This window comes from Loxodonta africana, chromosome 4 (genome assembly GCF_030014295.1).
Source record: "Loxodonta africana isolate mLoxAfr1 chromosome 4, mLoxAfr1.hap2, whole genome shotgun sequence".
In the NCBI taxonomy this organism is placed as follows: domain Eukaryota; kingdom Metazoa; phylum Chordata; class Mammalia; order Proboscidea; family Elephantidae; genus Loxodonta; species Loxodonta africana.
This window is the reverse complement of record NC_087345.1, coordinates 131,348,262-131,370,258: the sequence shown is the minus strand read 5'-3', so window position 1 is coordinate 131,370,258 and position 21,997 is coordinate 131,348,262. Positions and strand designations below refer to the sequence as shown.

The 21,997-nt window shown below is 36.2% G+C and overlaps 1 protein-coding gene across 4 annotated transcripts in view; it reads left to right on the top strand.

Moving 5' to 3' along the window:
• Window positions 1-21,997, top strand: part of RIMKLB (ribosomal modification protein rimK like family member B) — a 55,889-nt gene that overhangs the window by 16,804 nt on the left and 17,088 nt on the right. For all 4 annotated transcript variants that reach the window (XR_010321914.1, XR_010321915.1, XM_064284654.1 and 1 more), the window contains exons 3-4: window positions 19,756-19,986; window positions 21,829-21,915. Coding sequence is in view for 2 of the 4 variants with exons in the window: in XM_064284654.1 (XP_064140724.1) it covers window positions 19,756-19,986; window positions 21,829-21,915 (318 nt within the window). In the remaining 2 variants the exon portion in view is untranslated. The remainder of the gene's footprint in view (window positions 1-19,755; window positions 19,987-21,828; window positions 21,916-21,997) is intronic.

The window sequence follows — 21,997 nt, the reverse complement described above, 5'->3', positions numbered from 1 at the left end:
TTCATCTTCAAAGAATCAATTTTTTAATTGAATTCTTAAACTTTTTTTTTACACAGAAAGATCATTCTATACATGTTCTGAATACTATTGACTTTCCCATTATCCAACATTTTGCATTTACAGTAGTAGTAAAAAAAAAAATGCACCATCTGACTATTTTGCACATTAATGACATGTCTGATGGTAATGAAGATAGCAGTGCAAGGCAAGAGTAACACTGGCTGTGATGGTTAAGGTTGGCTGGGCCATGATTTGCAGTGGTCTGGCAGTTATGTAATCATGTAATTTGGCAATTGGTTATGTAACAATGCAGTCATTCTACTTTTTGATATCTGGTGTGGTCAGCCTCCGTTTTAATACAATGCTGATTTTTGCATAGCAGCATGGTCTTTGGAACCTAAACATGTCAATAAGGTGTATATCAGGGACCGTGAGGCCTTTTGCTTTGTTATTTTTCTCTAATACTGCTTTGGCTATTTGGGATTTCTTTCCTTTCCATGTGAAGTTGGTTATTAGTTTTTCCATTTCAGTAAAGAATGTCGTTGGGATTTGTATTGGACTTGTATCTGTAGATTGCTTTAGGCAGAACTGACATTTTTGCTACATTTTCATCCATGAGCACAGGATGTCTTTCCGTTTTTGTAGGTCTCTTTTTGTCCCTCATCGTGTTTTGTAATTTTCATTGTTTAACTATTTGACTGTTTAACGGTCCTCTCTACTGTCTTTGTGAGTTACATTGGACTTAACTGTCTTTGTTGGTCAGACAAAATGCTTTATTCTTTTATTTTTTAATTGAAGTATAATTCATATAAGAAAAGGCATAAACCTTCAATGCTCAGTCTGTGAGTTTAGGCAATTATCTGTACTTGTGTAACAAATTGAGCATTTCTGTCACCCCAAAGAAGTTTTGTTACGCTCTTTTCTGGTCAATTACCCCACCTCCAGCAGCTAATGTTCTGATTTTTTTTTTTTTTTACACCAAGAATTAGGTTTGCCAATTCTTGAGCTTTATATGAGAGAAGCTAACAAGTTTTTGAGATTCGTGTTGTTATATTCATCAGTAATTCTCTTTTATTACTAAGTAGAATTTTGTTGTATGAATTTACTGCATTAACCATTCTCCTGTTGATGGACATTTGGGTTGTTTCCAGTTTGGGGCTGTGAATAAATCAGCCCTGAGCATTCTTGTACAAGTCTTTTAGAGGACACATATTTTTTTTCTCTTGGGAAAATGCCTACAAGTATTAGTGTGGATTTGCTTTGGTTTTGGTTTATGATTTAGAAATGTCATTAGGCCTGTTTGGTTTTCACAACTGGGTAAGGGGCTGCTACTGGCCTCTAGAGGATAGAGGCCAGGGATACTTGTAACCATTATATATAATGCATAGTACAGCCCCCCCCCGCCGCCAAAAATATTTAATTAGCTCAGAATGTCAGTTGTGCTGAGCTTGTGAAATCACAATTTATATCACCAATGTTGTATTGTTGGACATTTTCTTTTTCCTATGACAAATACTACTATAATTTTCTTAATGGTTTTGTCATTTTTTAGTATTGTAGTATTCTTTCCCATGAGCAAATATATGTAACAAAACACCTGGCATTTCAGCAATCTTCACATGTACATTTCAGTGGCATTAATCATGTTAATCATGTTTGTTTTGAGTATAACCATAGGATAAGTACTAGTTAATATTTTGGTCAAGAATATACTCATTTTAAATTTTAATGTATTTTTTCCAAAACTCTCATTAATATTGTATGAGTGCCTGAGAACAGCTAGTTTTAAGTATATAGTTGGTTTTCTAATAATTCAAAGTAGACCAGTGGTATTGCCTAATGAAAGCCTACAGGAAATCAATAAGTAAAATATAGGTAAGTATGATTTGTGATTATATCATTATATTGGTACTTCTGAAATCCTTGTAGGTATATACAACTTAGCATTTTCCCTGTATTTTTTTTTTTTTTTTACTTTTAATTGAAACGTTAGATAAGTAAAGGTAAGTTTCAGACCAGTTGTGTCTAAATAAAAACCCATTGTCCTCAAGTCACTTCTGACTCATATAGACCTTATAGGATAGAGTAGAACTGCCCCATAGGGTTTCCAAGGATCAGCTGGTGGATTCGAACTGCTGACCTTTTCGTTAGCAGCCAGTCTCTTAACTGCTGTGTCACCAGGGCTCCTCTGTCTAGTTACAGATTATTTTGAGTTTTGTTTGAATTCTTGAGTTTATACTATTACATACTTTATTTAGAAAACCAATTCTTGTTAAAAACAGAATCAAATGCACGTTTAAAAATCTTTATTCTGAGCATTACCACCCCCTTAACTTCTAGAATCTGTTGTTATTTCAAAGTGATGCGATGTGAAGTTGATCATAGTAAGTAGTATCTATCACCTACCAGCATAACTGTGAGTAGATATTGGGGGAGGGGGTTCTGTTATTAATGAACTTAATTTCTGAAATTGCTTTTCATCTCTGTCTACAAAAACTGAAGTAAGCCAAGATTTTAAATTCATATGGAGTAAAGAGTTTATTAAATTAAAATTGATTCAAAGGTCACTTACTGTGCACTGACATTTTGAAAGATGCAGTGTTAAGAGCTTTTAGACTTCCTAGATGACTGTAAAGCACAGTGTTATTGGTTATAATAGATGTACAAATAAGGTACTTGAAGTATACAAAGTAAGGGAAAATGGGGAAGCTTTGTGGAAAAGTTTGCATTCTACCAGGTGCTTATACAGTGAGTTGGACTTGGTGTTATGAGAAAGGAACAAAAAACTGTTCTAGGCAAGGAAAAAAGCTTGAATTCACCTTATAGAGAAGAAGAACCTGGAGGAAGAGTAACCTGATTCCTGACATTGCAGGAGTCTCATAAGAAATTTAAAGGTTTGAACTAGGGCAGCAGCAAAGGCAATAGTAGAGATTGGGCCAGTTTTGCTTGAAAGTCATTCAGAAACTAAATTATTGGCTTTGGTGACCTCCTGACTAAGAAGTGGGGGAGAAAGGAGTTGAAGGATATCTCAAGATCTTAACTTGAACAGTTGGGTGAAGGTTGTATGATTAATGTCAGGGATAAGAGGAGGAATAAATTTAAGCTGGTTTCAGAATATTCAGTTGGAGATTGCCAGGAGGGGTTGAAAAAATGAGTCTGGATCTCAGTAGACAGGTCAGGGCTAGCTAGCTATAGCCATGTAGAGTGTAAGTTTTGACAAGTGTTTAGAAATTTAGTGTTATTACTGTAGAAAGTGACAGTCTTGCAGGAAAGGGCTTATTTTTCCTTAAAGTATGTGTGTTTTGATAGGAATTGCGTGGATATATCCAGGGGAGAATGTCCAAGAGAACATGTAGTATGCTCTCAAGTCCTTTTTAAATGAAAAACATTAAAGTAATACACGTTCCATCTGACTAATTTTCAGACCTTGTTCTAAGGGGAGGCGTCATTTTTTGATATAAAAATTTCTAAAATTCGTCAGAAAAGGAACTTTAGGAATTATGCAGTTTTTCCCTCTTGCTCCCTGCCCCCCGTTTTAAAGGAAAAAAAAATCTTGCCCAACTTCCACATTGTCTAATTAGCATTTTAAAAAATGCTAATGTATTTTTTTTCTTGGTATAGTAGAAATGTTGAAGCCCACTGAATGTGTATTTGAATCCTAGCTTTTCTAGTTGTGAGACTTTGGTTGAGTTACTTAACCCCTTCTCAGCTCAGTTTCTCAACAGGGATGGTAATATCTACACACATAGTGAAGTAGTTCATTAATTTTTTTAGAGGTGTTAGGTGCCATTGAGTCAGTTCTGACTCAGTGACCCTATATACAATGGAACAAAACTGCCCAGTCCTGCACCATCCCCATAATCGTTGCTATGTTTGAGCCCATTGTTGGAGCCACTGTGTCCATCCATTTTGTTGAGGGTCTTCCTCCTTTTTACTCTACTTTATCGAGCATGATGTCCTTGTCCAGGAACTGGTTCAGCCTCATAGTATGCTCCAAGTACATGAGATGAAGCCTTACCATCCTTGCTTCTAAGGAGCAATCCTGGCTGTACTTCTAGGACAGATGTGTTCATTCTTCTGATAATCCATGGTGTAGTCAGTATTCTTCACCAACACCATAACTGAGTGACTTATCCAACACTCATCTGTCAAAGTTTGTCCTACTGTGGTGGCTTGCATGTTACTATGATTCTAGAAGCTTTGGCACTGGTGTTTCAAATACGAGCAGGGTCACCCTTGCTGAACAGATTTCAGCAGAGCTTCCAGACTAAGTAAAATAGATTAGGAAGAAGGACCTGGAAGTCTGCTTCCGAAAAAATTGGCCAGTGAAAACCTTATGAATAGCAGCGGAACATTGTCTTTTTAGAGTAGACATTTAAAAATATTTTTTTCCCAGGCTCTTACTTCTCTTCTGTGATATTAGTAATCTGATTGTGGCATTTTGTCCTTTGGAGCTTATCAAGCCTTGTATCATATAAGTAATATGATAGGGGTTCATAGAAATAGGAGCAAATACTTGGATATGTGTATTACAGTAATAATAAATGGTTTTTTTTTTTTTTTTTTAGAAAATCTGAGAAATACAACAGTAAAGAAGGAAAAAAATAAGTTAATAAATGCAGAGTGCTTAGATAGTGCCTGGTGCATATCCTCAGATGTTAAGATACTTTTGACACTTGAAGCAAACATTTAGGTTAGGTTGCTTCTTTTTTTTTTCCTTTTTTACTGTTCAGTTATCTGCTGTGAACTTTTGTATTGTTTATACTACTGATTTTTTTTTTCCTTAGAGCAAATTTGTAAGTGGAATTGCTGAGTCAGTGTATAAATAGTTTCATGGAGTTCTTTTGATAAGTTTACTAAATTGATTTCCAGAAAGGTTGTATAATTTATATTTCCACTGCCAGAAAATTAGTGCCTGTTCCCCTACCTCCATTAACCCTTATTACATACATATAAAAATCTTTTTTAGTTTAGTATATCTATTTCATTACCTCTATGGAATCAAACCTGTATTTGGACTAGATGTGAGTTCCTTTAGTAGTACTAGCTATAAGTTTAAAAAATCATGGATGTTGGGTTTTTTTTTTTTTTTGATGGCCTTCTGGTTTAGATAAATCACATTTTACTTCATAGTATGAGATGTTTTTTCAAAGTTATTTTAGTATTTTTTCATTGGCTCAACACACAGGAACTAGGAAGGAGTTAAATTTTATTCCAAATTATTTTATAAAAACCTATATTTATTTATTTAAAATGAAAAGCATCTTACCACCAGATGGAGAAAGTAATAAATGCCAAGAAGCAAACTGAATTATGCATTCCCTGTTCCAGTTAACAATTGGTTAAAACTTTTGGAATTCTTTGTTGTCCTTTCATGAGCCTTGATGTCAGCAAAGCACAGAATACATTAAGGAGCCAGAAATTCAGTGGGGGAAAGAGAAGAATGAAGTAGTTTGCCTGTATCTGTCATCCTCTGGACTATATTTCTGAAGTTACGTCTAGTAGGGAATAAGAAAAACTGCCCTAATTGCTCATTTGTGCATAGAAAATCTGAAGGTCAAATAAAAAATACTCATTTTCCTTGGTCAAAGGGCTTCAGAATGTTTGGTAATGATGTAAACTATGGAGTATTGGTGCTTACTACCTCTGCTATTTGTCAGCCAAACTTTAAAAAAATTAAAAAATACAAGTACCAAGGGATTAAGCTTAAACAAAGGGAAGTTTTGCTGAGTATGTGAGATACATAATTAGCTGTTGATGTGCAGCACCAGTTAAGGAACTTGATTTATCTGCATGTTAAATCAATCTGCATTTTAGTTTTCAAACTCTTTTTCCTTCTTTTTGTTTAATGAAGTATTTAGAAAGGTGATTATGGATTTCATAGTTTTTATTGTTCATATTAGGTATCCCTGGGTGGTGTGCAAATGGTTTGCACTTGGCTAGTAACCTAAAGGTTGGCTCATTTGAGCCCACCCATTGGAGCCATGGAAGAAGGATCTGGAAATCTGCTTCCATAAAGATTACAGCCAAGAACACTGAAGCAATTCTAGTCTGTAATGGGGTCGCCATGAGTCAGAATCGATGACAACAGGTTTTTGGGTTTTTATTGGCCCTATTATCCATCTCTTCAGTGGAATAGGCTGGCTGATTTTGTTTCAACTGAAAGATTTATTCCTCAAATGGTAGTAGTGTTTCCTGCCTTAGAGATAAAAACAATTGTTGATTCTCTGTTTTAGCTTTAAAGATTGGCCTAATTTTAAAAGGCTACATGGTCTGTGCTTGGTAACATTTTATTGGTTTTATAATGTAATATTCAAGAATGTTGGGTAATTCCTCTCTTCAGTCAGTTAAAATGAGTATATTAGCCTTGCTTTCCCTTCTCTTTTTAAAAATAATTTCAGATTTATAGAAGAATTGCAAGAATAGTAGAAAGAACTTCTGTATTCATATTGCTTAGCTTCACCAGTTGTCATGTTGCTTTCCTACTTCTACGATTGATTCTCATTGTTTGTGGTAGCTCTGTAAAGTTGCCATTAACACTGAATTAGTGAATACTGAGCCTTTGTTCCTACAGGAAAACACATGCTTAGGTTCCTGCGAGCTCTGTTCCAAACAATTTTGTTAAGTAATCTATACATAATCTTTGTATAATATGTGTTTCTGTTTAAAGACACCTTATTTAATATACATTTCTTAGAAATAATTACAAGCAATATTTCTTTACGTAAAGAAGTGAAAACACTAACATGTTATTGACCCTGGGTCAACAAAAACAAACCAGCCCATTGCCATCCAGTCAGTTCTGACTCATAGCGACCCTATGGTAAGGTGACTGTAAATTTTTTTGTTTTTCAGTTTCATGACAGTGCTTTCCACTACATTTTTAAATTGGTTGTCATCTCATGAATCTACAAATTAAGCCACTTTCCCATCTTCTCAGTATCTTCATCATGCACTAAGATGTTACTTTAGCATTTTCTGGGATAGCCTCATATGCCGATTGGTGAATTTCCTCTTCCTTGCTCCGAATGTCAGGTATTTGTAATTCATTAACATTGAGCTCACAGTGAACAGCAGTGTAACTCATTCCTGAACAAAGCTTATCTAACGTATTTTCTTTGTAAGGCTCATCACACTCTTCTTTGACTTAGGATCACTAGCCCCCACTTCCGTACTGTGCTTGGAGGACACCTTGAACAGCAGATTTACCAAAAAAAAGTACAAAAGAGTGGCATTAAACAGACTGCAAAAAGGACATTTGTTTACAGTATGAGAACTGAAACAAGAAGGCATAGCATTGCTTTATTTGATATCAGCTGGGAAACGTGCCATCCTGTCAACTCAAATTTTTTGCTGATCTGCACAGTCCACAAATGCACGCAAGTACTGATTTGGGGGCTACAAATAAATTTTAGCAAGTAGGCGAATTCACAGATATGGAATCCACAAATAATGAAAGATATACTCAGACCAACCCAACCCAGCTGCAAACTGCAACCCCGAATCCTTGGATGACAAGGTCCCCACTGCCTGCCCTGGCACCAGCCATTCGCTCGAGGAACATGGACCATGGGCTGTTGTCACCTCCACCATTGTGGGGACTGAGGAGTGGGGGATGATAACTGGTCGGTGCATGTGGCTCACATATACAGGATCAGCAACAGCCTTTATCTTCATCTGGTACTTCCCTTGCTTGGTTTCAGTGTCTGATTGAGTTCCAAAATAGTTGGTGTCAGTTACTCTTTCTAGTTCGGTTGTTTTGGTGGACAGACTCACCTGTGCTATTTTCCTACTCCCGCCATTTGCCAGCCATTTTGCCGGCAGTCACTCAGATTGTTTTAATTTTCATGTTAATTATATGAGGATTGGCTCATGCTGAGTCACTTTCTGCTCAATCTTTGGGAAACTAGGACTGTGATCCCAACCCAGCTGGACAATGAAATTTGCAATTGGCTATTTTCTTAAGAATATATGTATTAAAAATAAGACGTGGAACATAATTATTCTAAGGAAAAACCTCCAGTGTTTTAGATCACCAAGAATTTTTTTTTGTTTTTCTCCTATGTATTCAGGTCTCTTCCCCTCCATTCCCTCTATCAAACCACCAGGAGCTTCGGTTATATTTACTTGCGTGCTAAATCCATCTGCATTTTGGTTCTTAAGACACTTGAATGAAACTTTATCTTCCCTGCCAGCAGCAAATGACTATGCCTGTGTTATCAGAGTGAACGCCTGTCCCTTTCCAAAATAATTCAGGAAAATGAAGGAATTGCATTAGTTGTGTCTCCTAATGCTTCAAGCTCTTTCAGACTTAGGATAAAATTTCTCTTGGAAGTAGCTGTAGTCTTATATGGGAGGTTGACTATTATGGATTAGGATCTAGTTGTATGAATAAAAGTTATTTTGATAAATTAGACTACTGACCTCCAGTACACTGATGGTTAGAAGTGGTAATTAGTGCACATACTTGTCTTACACCTGATCTGAAAGGAAATGTTCTGATTTTGTTTCAAATACTAAGCATGATGTTTAGCGTAGGTTTTTTTTTTTTTTTTTTAATACCAGTTACCAGGTTAGGCAAAATTTTCTCTGCCTAGTAAACTAAGAGGTATTTCTCTTAAACCACACACATACAGTCCCTGGATTAAGAGCAAGTTCAATTCCTAAGTCTGTCTTTAAGTCAAATTTGTATGTAAATCGGAACAGTTAAGTACGATTCATACCTAACATCAGTCAAATGTTTGTCTTAGTGTATTAAAAAAAAAAAGTATGTAGTGTACCTTTATGTGCATAAAAGACATTAAAGAAACACCTCCAGATACACTAAAACATCTTTAACATAATAAGATAGTAATGTTTTGATGTGTGTCCCAAAGTAGCACCGGTTTGTTATTACAAACCATTGTGTGTACCTCGAATTTTTAATACATAGTCCCTCCTTCATCTGTGGGAGATACGTTCCAAGATCCCCCGTGGATGCCTGCAGCTGTGGATAGTACTGAACCCTATCTATACTATGTTTTGATTTATACATACATACCTATGATAAAATTAAATTTATAAATTGGGCACAGTAAGACATGAACAACAAAAACTAATAATAAAATAGAACAAATTACAACAATATACTGTAATAAAAGTTATGTGAATGTGGTCCCTGGGTGGCACAAAGTGGGAAGGCATGAGCTTTCACTACGCTACTCATTTAACATAAAAAGCTTCATAAAAGCAAGACTTTATCCTAAGTAAGCAAAATAGAACTATCTTTATCTCTAAAAATGAAACTTTCATGTATTAAATATCAAATAAACCAGATGGATTTGGTTGGAGAGGGGATAAAAAAAGTACTTCTCAAGTTGTATTGCCAGTAACAGATATTACTTGTGTCATCAACCTACCTCACCCTACCATTGTGAGCTGACAGCGATTGATAAGCTCTAACAGTTATTAAGTCGTTACTGTGTACCAGTCACTTACTAAGCGACTTTACATGCATTTATTTTTTTCCTATCATCCTCAAAATTTCTCAGAAGGAGTTAGGACTTTCTTCTAAGGTGGCTCATCTTACCTTAAGATAGGTCTTCAACAAAATTTTTGAACGAGTAAGAAAAAAATGGATGGATGAACGGGTGAACCTCTTAAGGTTATTTTGTGTGGTTACCACTTTTTATTTCATAAAGTATTTCTCCTGATCCAATTTTTATTTGACTGGTAGAAAAGCAAAAGAGAATACTCAAACACGATAAAAGAAGCTGTGCAGTCATATTACCTTGAATAAAAATGCTTTTAAAATGAAGTAGTCATAATCTGATTGCATGTTTGCTTGCTTTCTATTATCCTTTCTCCCTTTTTTTTTTTTAAACACATGACTGTCAGCTGCAATGCAGCAGTGCTGAATGATAATAAGGTGAGCTGTCACAGCAGCCTTCCTTTTGTTTCTTTCTCTACTACTGATAAAGCATCTGGGGAAGGAATTCTTTTCATTTCTCGTCATTCCCAAAAGAACATGCCTTTGAAGATTAAAAATGTTGTCTCTACCTGGGCTGAATAGATAAGACTTGGAAACAAGATATTAAGAAATTAGAGCAGAAAGGATTACTGAGGATGTTAAAGGGTGATATTTTGGAAACCCTGGTTCGTAGTGGTTAAGTGCTACAGCTGCTAACCAAGACGCTGGCAGTTCAGATCCACCAGGTGCTCCTTGGAAACTATTGGGCAGTTCTACTCTGTCCTATAGGGCTACTATGAGTCGGAATCCACTCGACGGCAGTGGGTTTTTATTTTGGTAGAAAACAAAGTATTGTTAGGAAGCAGCTAAGCAGATGTGAAAGGCATATTCTTATAAAAATATAATCTTACAATTTTTGATGTTTCGAAATTGGTCGTTATAAGAGGAGCCTTAATAAAGACTTTTGTAATGTTTTGTGTAACTCTTGAGAATTATCGACCCTCAATACCATAAATCCTTATTGTTAATTGTCCTGTTCTCTTCAAAGTTTAGATAAGTACTTTTCCTCCTTTGTCTTTGATTTGTTTAGGACCTGGTAGGAGGGAAAAAGCCACTGATTAAAAAAAAAAAAGGGTCTAAGGGAGCAGTCTGATGTGTAAGATATAAAGGACAGATTGGCATTTATGGGAGGCATCAGTTCAATGTGACTCAGACTTTTTTGCTGCAGTTTTTATTAATGTTCTGGAGCATATTATTTAGAAAATAGATTTATAATTTGAGTGTCTTAAAACGTTCAGAGTTAATCATTTTTGGAATTTGATTCTTGAGAATTGATGTGCATAAAATAACATTGTTGATACTGAATTAAATAGCTTTGTCAGTTAAATAATGAGTCAGTTTTCTAGAGCAAAACAACTGAATATTTGTTATGTGGATTTAGCTCGGAGTAGGCAAATCAGAAGAAGCTGTGAATCTCTTAACACTGCATTTTGTTTTTTTCCAGCTAGATCTTACAGTCTGAGAAAGAAGGTGTTCTACTCCTAGATTTGGTTCTGATTATTACCTTTAGCAAATTGTTTTAACCTTTAGTCTGACTTTCCTCTCTCTATCTTCAGGATAAACTAATGTAAATGATTATAGTGGAGTAATAACAATGGCAAAGGGAAATGGGGCAGTGCAGGAACAGTAAATGGGCTTTTATTGTTGGTGATAGAAAGGATTCCGAGAAACTATAAAAACCAAAATGACCAGCATCAGTTTTCTTTAGATAATACTCAGAAATTTGATGTGATCTCTTGATTCTTTTGCCTACCCTACCCCCAACCTCCAGAATTTATTAAAAATTTTAAGCAAATAGAATCACGATCAGCTATATACTTGTTAAGGAGCCCAAGTGGTGTGGTGGTTAAAAATGCTCCGTTGCTAACCAAGAGGTTGGCGGTTCGAACCCATCAGCTGCTACTGGGAGAAGGATGTGGCAGCTTACTCCCATAAAGATTACAGCCTTGGAAACCCTATAGGAGCAGTTCTACTCTGTCCTGTAGGGTTGTTATGAATCAGAATTAACTCGATGGCAATGGATTTGGTTTTTATATACTTGCTACCTAGGTTGTGTTTAGTAATAACTTTTTGTCTTAGTTTGTTATCTTTCTCTTGATATGTATAAACTATACACATACATACATAGATACTTTCTGAGGCGTTAACTTTTCAAATCAAGTAGTCATCTTTATGTCATTTCACACCTAAATGCTTCAATATGTGTATCCAAAAAATGACACTGTCATATATAATTCAATACCATTAGCACACTGAAGAAAATAACACCCTGATATCATCTAGTATATGCTAATGTCATCCAGTATATGCTCTAGAGTCAGATTTCTAAATGTCTTTTTCAGTTATTTTAAAATTCGGATTTGGTTTATGGATTGAATTAAATCTAGAACAATCTCCCTATCTTTATTTCTTCAATATTGTCTATCAACTTTCTGAAGTGATCAGAACAATTGTCTTAAGAATGTCTCACTTTCTGGATTTCTCTCATCATTTCCTTGTGGTGTCTGCCTCCCAAAATTTTCTTTAAATTAGCTTGATTAGATCCAGGTTACAGATTTTGAGCAAAAAATGGTGCCCAAGAAGATGGTATATACTTCATATTGCATCTAACTAAGAGGCACAAAATGATTGACTGTGCCACTATTAGTGGCGTTAAGTTTGGTCACTGTGGCTGCAGGGTCTCTCTGTTAAAAAAAAAAACCTGTTTTTTCTCTTTGGTGTAGCAAATAATCTGTGATGGCACTGTACACATATTGCCATCAGTCTTGCCATAATGCTTTTAGCATCATTGATGATCCTTGCGTAGTTATTAGTTTGAGTTTGCAAAACGGTGATTTTTGTAATTTTATTAGTCTTTATTTATTAGTTGGCACTTTTCTTCAAAGAAGATTGTTTCCTCCTGGTGATGAACTGTAAAAAACCTGTTGCTGTTGATTGCAACTCATAGTGACCATATAGGACAGAGTAGAACTGCCCTATAGGTTTTCCAAGGCTGTAATCTTATATTTTTTTTTGTAATTTCTATTTTTTAATTTTTTACTGTGTTTTAAGTGAAAGTTTACAAATCAAGTCAGTCTCTCGTACAAAATTTTGTATATACCTTACTATGTACTCCTAGTTGCTCTCCCCGCTAATGAGATCGCATACTCCCGCTCTCCACCCCGTGTCCATTCAGCCAGTCTCTGTTCCCTTCTGCCTTCTCATCTTGCCTCCAGACAGGAGCTGCCCACATAGTCTCATGTGTCTACTTGAACCAAGAAGCTCACTTCTCATCAATGTTGTTTTCTATCTTATAGTCCAGTCCAATCCCTGTCTGAAGAGTTGGCTTTGGGAGTGGTTCCAGTCTTGGGCTAACAGAAAGCCTGGGCACCATGACCTCCAGAATCCTTCTAGTCTGTCAGACCATTAAGTCTGGTCTTTTTATGGGAATTTGAGGTCTGCATCCCACTGTTCTTGTGCTCCATCAGAGATTCTTGTCAGGGCAGTCATCAGCTGTAGCCAGGCACCATCTACTTCTTCTGGTCTCAGACTGATGCAGTCTCTGATTTATGTGGCCCTTTCTGTCTCTTGGGCTCAATAATTACCTTGTGTCTTTGGTGTTCTTCATTCTCCTTTGATCCAGGTGGGTTGAGACCAATTGATGCATCTTAGATGTCCACTTGCTAGTGTTTAAGACCCCAGACGCTCACCAAAGTGGGATGCAGAATGTTTTCTTGATAGATTTTATTACGCCAGTTGATCTAGATGTTCCCTGAAACCATGGTCCCCAGGCCCCCTCCCCTGCTACTCTGGCCTTCGAAGCCTTAGGTTTATTCAAGAAACTTCTTTCGTTTGGGTTTAGTCCAGTTGTGCTAAGCTCTCCTGTGTGATGTGTTATCTTTCCCTTCACCTTAAATAGTTCTTGTCTACTGTCTGATTAATGAATACTCACCCCCCCACCCTCATAAACATCAAAGAATATTTTCTCCTGTGTTTAAATTGTTTCTCAAGTTCTTTTAATAGTGGTCTCGTACAATATTTGTCCTTTTGCAACTGACTAATTTCACTCAGGATAATGCCTTCCAGATCTCTCCATGTTATGAAATGTTTCACGGATTCAGCATTGTTCTTTATCGATGCATACTGTTCCATTGTGTGAATATACCATAACTTATCCATTCATCCGTTGATGGGCATCTTGGTTGCTTCCATCTTTTTGCTGTTGTAAACAGTGCTGCAGTGAACATTGGTGTGCATGTTTCTGTTCGTGTAAAGGCTCTTATTTCTCTAGGATATATTCCAAGGAGTGGGATTGCTGGATCGTATGGTAGTTCTATTTCTAGCTTTTTAAGGAAGCACCAAATCAATTTCCAAAGTGGTTGTACCATTTGACATTCCCACCAGCAGTGTATAAGTGTTCCAGTCTCTCCACAGTCTCTCCAACATTTATTATTTTGTGTTTTTTGGATTAATGCCAGCCTTGTTGGAGTGAGATTGTATCTCATTGCAGTTTTGATTTACGTTTGTCTAATGGCTAATGATCGTGAGCATTTCCTCATGTTATCTGTGTCTTCTTTGGTGAAGTACCTGTTCATATCCTTTGCCCATTTTTTAATTGGGTTTTTGTCTTTTTGTTGTTGACTTTTTGTAGTATCATGTAGATCTTAGAGATCAGATACTGATTGGAAATGTCATAGCTAAAAACTTCTTCCTAGTCTGTAGGTAATCTTTTTACTCTTTTGGTGTGAAGTCTTTGGATGAGCATAGGTGTTTGATTTTTAGGACCTCCCAGTTTCTCTTCTGGTGTTTGCACATAGTTAGTAATGTTTTGTATACTGTTTATGCCATGTATTAGAGCTTCTAGCATTGCCCCTATTTTTTTCCTTCCGTGGTCTTTATTGTTTTAGATTTTATATTTAGGTCTTTGATCCATTTTGAGTTAGTTTTTATGCATGGTGTGAGGTATGGGTCTTGTTTCATTTTTTTGCAGATGGCTATTCAGTTATGCCAGCACCATTTGTTAAAAAGACTGTCTTTTCCCGATTTAACTGACTTTGGGCCTTTGTCAAATATCAGCTGCTAATATGTGAATGGATTTATGTCTGGATTCTCAATTCTGTTCCCTTTGTCTATGTCTGTTGTTGTGCCAGTAGCAGGCTGTTTTGACTACTGTGGTGGTGTTATAGGTTCTAAAATCAGGTAGCGTGAAGCCTCCCACTTTGTACTTTTTCAGAAATGCTTTACTTATCTGGGGCCTCTTTCCCTCCCGTACGAAGATGGTGATTTGTCTCTCCATCTCATTCAAAAATGTCATTGGAATTTGGGTCAGAATTGCATTGCATCTATAGATGGCTTTTGGTAGAATAGACATTTTTACAATGTTAAGTCTTCCTATCCATGAGCAAGGTTATGTTCTTCCACTTATGTAGGTCTCTTTTGGTTTCTTGCAGAAGTGTTCTGTAGTTTTCTTAGTATAAGTCTTTTACATCTCTGGTAAGATTTATTCCTAAGTATTTTATCTTCTTGGGGGCTACTGTAAATGGTATTGATTTGGTGATTTCCTCTTCGATGTTCTTTCTGTTGACATAGAGGAACATAGAGGAATCCACCTGATTTTCGTATGTTTATCTTGTATCCTGATATTCTGCTGAACTCTTCTTTTAGTTTCTGTAGTTTTTTTGAGGATTCTTTAGGGTTTTCTGTGTATAAGATCATGTCATCTGTAAATATAGATACTTTTACTTTTTGCTTACCAATTTGCATACCCTTTATTTCTTTTTCTGGCCTAATTGCTCTGGCTAGGACCTCCAGCACAATGTTGAGTAAGAGTGGTGATAAAGGGCATCCTTGCCTGGCCCCCATTCTCAAGCAGAATGCTTTGAGACTCTGTCCATTTAGGACGAGGTTGGCTGTTGGCTTTGTATAAATGCTCTTTATTATGTTGAGGAGTTCTCCGTCTATTCCTATTTTGCTGAGAGTTTTTATCATGAATGGGTGTTGGGCTTTGTCAGATGCCTTTTCTGTATCAATTGATGAGGTCATGTGGTTCTTTTATTTCTGTGATGGTGGATTACATTGGTTGTTTTTCTAATGTTGAACCATCCCTGCTCTGCACACCTTGTATTTTTTTGATATGTTGTTGAGTTCTATTTTGGCTAGAATTTTGTTGAGGATTTTTGCATCTATGTTCATGAGGGATGTAGGTGTGTAATATTCTTTTTTTTGTGGTGTCTTTACCTGGTTTTGGCATCAGGGGTATGCTGGCTTCATAGAATGAGATTAGGAGTATTCAGTCCTTTTCTGTGCTCTGAAATACTGTTAGTGGTAGTGGTGTTAACTCTTCTCTGAAAGTTTGGTAGAACTAACTCTCCAGTGAAGCCACCTGGGCTACGGCTTTTTTTTTTGTTGTTGTTGGGAGTTTTTAAATTACCTTTTCAACCTCTTTTGTTATGGGTCTATTTAGTTCTACCTCTGTTTGTGTTAGTTTAGGTAAGTAGTGTGTTTCTAGAAATTTATCCATTTGTTCTAGGTTTTCAAATTTGTTACAACACAGTTTTTTGTAGTAATCTGATATGGTTCTTTTAATTTCCGTTGGGTCTGATATGATATGGCCCGTCTCATTTCTTATTTGGGTTCTTTGCTTCCTTTCTGGTTTTTGTTTTGTTTGCCCAGTGGTTTATCAATTTTGTAAATTTTTTCAAAGAACCAGGTTTTGGTCTTATAAATTCTTTCAATTGTTTTTCTGTTCTCTATTTCATTTATTTCTAATTTTTTTAATTTGCTTTCTTCTTGTGTCTGAGGGTTTCTTTTGTTGCGCTCTTTCTGTTCAGGTTGTATGGATAATTCTTTGATTTTGGCCCTTCTTTTTGGATGTGTGCATTTGTACTGATTTTGCTATATCCTAAAGGTTCTTAATAGGAAGTGTTTTCTTTCTCATTGGATTCTGTGAATTTCTTTATGCCATCCTTAATTTCTTCTATAACCCAGTCGTTTTTTGAGCAGGGTGTTGTTCAGTTTCCAAGTGTTCGATTTGTTTTCCCTGCTTTTTATGTTATTGATTTCTGCTTTTATGGCTTTATAGTCAGAGAAGATGCTTTGTAATATTTAGATCCAAGGCTGTAATCTTTATGGAAGTGGACCGCCACATCTTTCTCCTATGGAGCAGCTGGTGGATTCAAACTGCCAACCTTGTGGTTAGCAGCCAAGTGCTTAACCACTGTGCCACCAGGGCTCCTTTCGATGACCTGTAGTTCTTTCTAAAAAGGTGGGGTAAATGTCATCCTTTCTCTTCATTTATCAGTTTTTTTAGAGTAATTGTTTTGTGCCATCGAGTCTGTTCTGACTCATAGTGACCCTATAGGACAGGGTAGAACTGCCCCATAGGATTTTCAAGGATTGGCTGGTAGATTTGAACTGTGGACAGAGTAAGCAGCTATATAATTGTCCCCTCCAGTGGGAGCAAATGAGGTTTTTTTTTTCTTTCTGCATTTGAGTATAATTATGGATTCGTGGACTTTTGTGTATTCGCTGTGTAATCAGTTCTTTTTTGATGCTCAAATCATCTCAAATTTGGCTAGTGGGAGCCCCTCCTAGCTGATTACACAGTTCTTTTATCACATCTCCATTATTCTTTCTTTCTTGATTTTTCACAGAGATTATGTGAGTTTTAATAGTGTATAAACAGTACTCTCATGGATTGAATTATGGCCCCCCAAAAACGTGTGTATCCACTTGGTTAGGGGATGAGTCCAAGTATTCTGTGGTTGTCCTCCATTTTCTGATTGTAATTTTATGTTAAAAAGGATTAGGGTGGGATTGTAACACCACCCCTATCCAGGTCATCGTCTATTAGAGAGTATTCTACTTTGACCATGAAAACATTTCATATCTAGATCCAAACTTAGCACCTTTTGTCCCAAACTGACTTCGGTTTTCAATTCTACATCCTCTATATCCTAATCTTAAAAACTTTTAATCCTCAATTATGTTATTAGAATTTTTTCCCTTTAAAAAAATGCACTTCAGTATGTTCAGGCAAGCCACTGCTAAAGCCTTAGAAATCAGGAGGTGCAGGATTGCAGAAAGCTCCCATCGATGATCTTTAAGGTTTTAGCCTATAGCAGCAAATTGAATGATTCTGAGGAGAATGCCTGGAAGCCAGTAACAGAACCTTATGTCACCTGTTTGTGGACCATGCTACCTACACACAGCTACTCCTAGAGAATAGTAACTTCTTCTTTTCTTTTACCAATGGAATTTTGTGTAATTGTCTGTCATTGGTTGGATTCTCAAATGGAACCCTCCTAGCTGGAGAATGTGTCCCTGCTCTTCAGGAAACCCCCAGTTTGGGGAGGGATTAAAAAATGGGGATTATGTGGAGCTTCAACAGGCAATATTCAGCACACACCTTTAGTTCTCTTAATCAGAACAGATATAAACTCTTTAGCCCAGAATTTGTGGCTTTCCATATCTGACACTTTACCTAACCAATATTATTTTTTACACTTCGCAGTAGAAATTGTGGTTAAGGCACATACTCTTCTAATGGTTGTTCTTGCCCCTATGACAACACTTACAGCATCTGTCTCTCCTAGTACAACGAGAGCTCCTTGAGGGCAAGGGCCTTATTTGTCTTTTTACCAGTGTATTCCTGGCATTTAAAAACGAATCTGATAGCTAGTAATGGCGTACTGTTTATTGAATGAATGAATGTTTATCTGTGAGAGATTGATCATGTGGTGTATCTGTAAATGTAATTCCATTCAGGCCACTGGGGGAAAAAAAAAGAAAGAAATGAAATAAAGCTGTACGTGTATGGCTATAGCAGGGTGTCCGTGGTATAATTTTAAGTGAAGAAAGTTATATAGGATGGGAAGTGAATATATTACATATTTTTGTATTGTAAATGTTCTAAACAAATATGAACTATTTTTAAATTTTACTTATTTTTGTTATGGTGAGTATATAATAACGAAAATTGCCATTTCAAGATTTTTTACATCTACAGTTCAGTGATATTATTTACTTTCATCATGTTCTGTAACCATCACCATTGTTTCCAATTTTTTCTGTCACTTTTAATAGAAGCTCAGTGCCCCCGAAGAAGTGACTCCCTCTTTCCTCTCTCCTTCCCACACCTGGTAACGGAACCACTAATAGACTTTGGTCCCTATACATTTTCCTATTCTAGATATGTAAATGGGATCATACAATATTTGTCCTTTTGTGACAGACTTACTTCAGTCAGCATTGTTTTTAGAGTTTATCCATGTTATAGGATATATCAGGACTTCATTGATTTTTACAGCAGAATAACGTGTGTATATGTACTGTTTTTTTAATGAAAATAAGGTTTAAGGAACAATTCATAAATAAATTGTTTCTTCAGTATTAGGGGCTTCCCTGAATAGAATGATATTGGCTAAAAGTTCTAGAAACCTGCCTCTTCTGCCATACTATTTAGTCAGACTCAGAGAAAGCCAGTTATGTCATCTGTCCTTCCAGACATTTTCTGTGAATATCTAAACACTAGTAAAATTTATTTTCAGATTTGTTAATGTCGTGGCCCGAATTATATCCCCCCAGAAATGTGTGTATCAATTTGGCTGGGCCATGATTCCCAGTATTGTGTGGTTGTCCTTTATTTTGTGATTGTAATTTTATATTAAAGAGGATTAGGGTGGGACACCCTGGGGTGTGGACTACACCACCTTTTATAAGAGATGAAAGGAAAGCAAGCAGAGAGTTGGAGACCTCATACCACCAAGGAAGCAGTGCCGGGAGCAGAGCATGTCCTTTGGACCTGGGGTCCCTGCACAGAGAAGCTACTAGTCCAGGGGAAGATTGATGAGAATGCCAACAGAGAGCGTAAGCCGTCCCCTGGAGCTGAGTTTGGACTTTTAGCCTACTTTACTGTGAGAGAATAAATTTCTCTTTGTTAAAGCCATCCAGTTGTGGTATTTCTTTTATAGCAGCACTAGATAATTAAGACGGCTGTTCTTAAAATTTCAACATTATGTATCTGTACTTTTTTTTTCACATCTCAAAAATATTTATGACATTCTTTTTAGTACTTTAGTATTTCATTATATTCACATGTATTATAATTTATTTAACAAGTGCAGGAATTTTTTTAAGGAGGAGTGTCTCCCCATCACAGTCAAATATTAACCGCCACCCTTCTCACCCGCCCCCTACTTTGATATGTTTCTGTTTCTTTATTTTATATTCCCTTCTGATGGTTTTTACTTCATTTTTATATATTTCAGGTCTACGGATTAATGGAGAACTAATCACTGCCTACCCGCAGGTGGTGGTAGTGAGAGTACCAACCCCTTGGGTACAAAGTGATAGTGACATCACTGTTTTGCGCCATCTAGAGAAGATGGGATGTCGATTGATGAACCGACCTCAAGCCATCCTGAACTGTGTTAATAAGTTCTGGACATTTCAAGAGTTGGCTGGCCATGGTGTTCCTCTGCCAGATACTTTCTCTTATGGTGAGTTCACTAATGAGAATGTATAACTTAAGTTTTAGAGCACTGATAATTTTGAAAGCCATACTAAACGGGTTATATGATATAAGGAAATTTATAAACATGAAAGAACCTCTTATAGAGGTGACTTTCAATTTTAACAAACTATGCAGGAGAATTTTGAATTGTGCCTTAAGGTTTAGTTCCATGATTTGGAGTAGAACGAGGTTAGCAAACCTTTTTTGTCTAGGACTAGATAGTAAATATTTTAGGCTCTGCAGATCATAAGGTCTCTGTCGCAGCTCACTATTCTGTCGTAGTGTGAAAACTGCCGTAGACAATATGTAAACAAATGGATGCGGCTATGTGTGAATAAAATTTTATTAAAAAAACAGGCAGCCGGCCGAATCTGGCACACAGGGTGTAGTTTGCCAACCCCTGGGGTAAAAGATAATAGAATTTGATGACATCTTTTTGTAATTTCTTAATAGCTTTATTACCATTTTCATGATAGAGCCTCATAAATACTTCCATATTCTTTTAGAAAATGACACTGTATTAGGTGTGCTTTAAAACCAGTGCTTCTAAAACTATTTGTGGTAAAGGACTTTTTTTTTTTTTTTAAGGCCAATCTGATGTGAATCAATGCTCTTGTAAAATCAAAATACCACAGCAGTACCAAAGTGTTATACAAGCTTCTTATGCTTACTTTTTATATTTATTGGGTCACATATCAATAACAACCAAGTGGAAAAAAGGCACAGGTTACAGAACTGCACTTTGAGTACCACTACTACTATAAACAACATTATGCTAACACATTTCCTGCCCATCCAGTTCTTGTTTGGAGAAGAGGAGACTAACTATAAATTAGTGCAGAGTTTTCCCATAAAGGTATTTCTCCAAATGAATGTCCAGTAGAATGTTTGGAAATTTGATGAGGCTTTACAAAGAAATCCCTGACCTCTTCTTATTTTTAAGATTTTAAAGAAGAGGGGAATTCATCATGTCTGTATGGCATGTGTGGATGCAGTTAGCATTTTTAGCAAGTTGCACAAGAAGAGAAAAAGATAATTTTAATAAATCAAGAATTCTGTCTTCCTGATGCTTTTGAGATATTACAGGTTATGTAATAATTCTACAATTTTGATTTTTAAGACTTAAAAAGGAGAAAAGGTTAAAAATTCTGAGTTTAAAAATTGGAGCTGAATCATCTTAATTTACCTAAGCTGTAAATTTATGATGTTGCAGTTGTTTAATGAATTTTTTCCTGGCTGATTTTTTTTTTACAACTATAATCCATTTTTACAGTAATCTTGCTATTGTATCACTTGTTCCTGAGAAATAAAAACAGTTAAGAAGTTAAATCTTAACACTGAGTAGCTAGGTATAGAAAGAACTCTGATTAATAGTTGAGATAAAGAAAATTGGTAAGCATGTTTGATAATAAAGAGAATGGCGTGTGTGAATGCGCACCATGTCTTCAACTTTCTTTACTGACTACCTCTTCAGTTTCTTAATCTGACCGGGAATGTCTGTTATTCGGATGTCAAGAAATAAAAGATTGAAAAAAATGAAAAATGTTAACAGAACCAGGAAGCTTTGTTACTTGCGAGACACTTCTTTAAGTTGGATATCAGAATATATATAGATTAGTTCATTTTAAAAAGTGAGTTTTAAACTGATATTAATTGTACTTTGAGCCTACGTTTTTTATTTTCTCCAAGAAAAACAAATTTGACCATCAGGCTCTTAACTTCTACTTCTGTGTAATCATTGCCTTATGCTACTGCTGTCTATAGTGTAGATAATATTTATCATAAAACAGCTCTGTTGCTGTCCTTCTTAAATTTGTTTTTTTACCAGGTGGCCATGAAAATTTTGCTAAAATGATTGATGAAGCAGAAGTATTGGAGTTCCCAATGGTAGTGAAGAATACACGGGGTCATAGAGGTGTGTATGAGTGTTGCTATGGCACATGATTTTGAAAGTCCTTCAGAATTAATAACAATGATTTTATAAAAATAAGATTTTT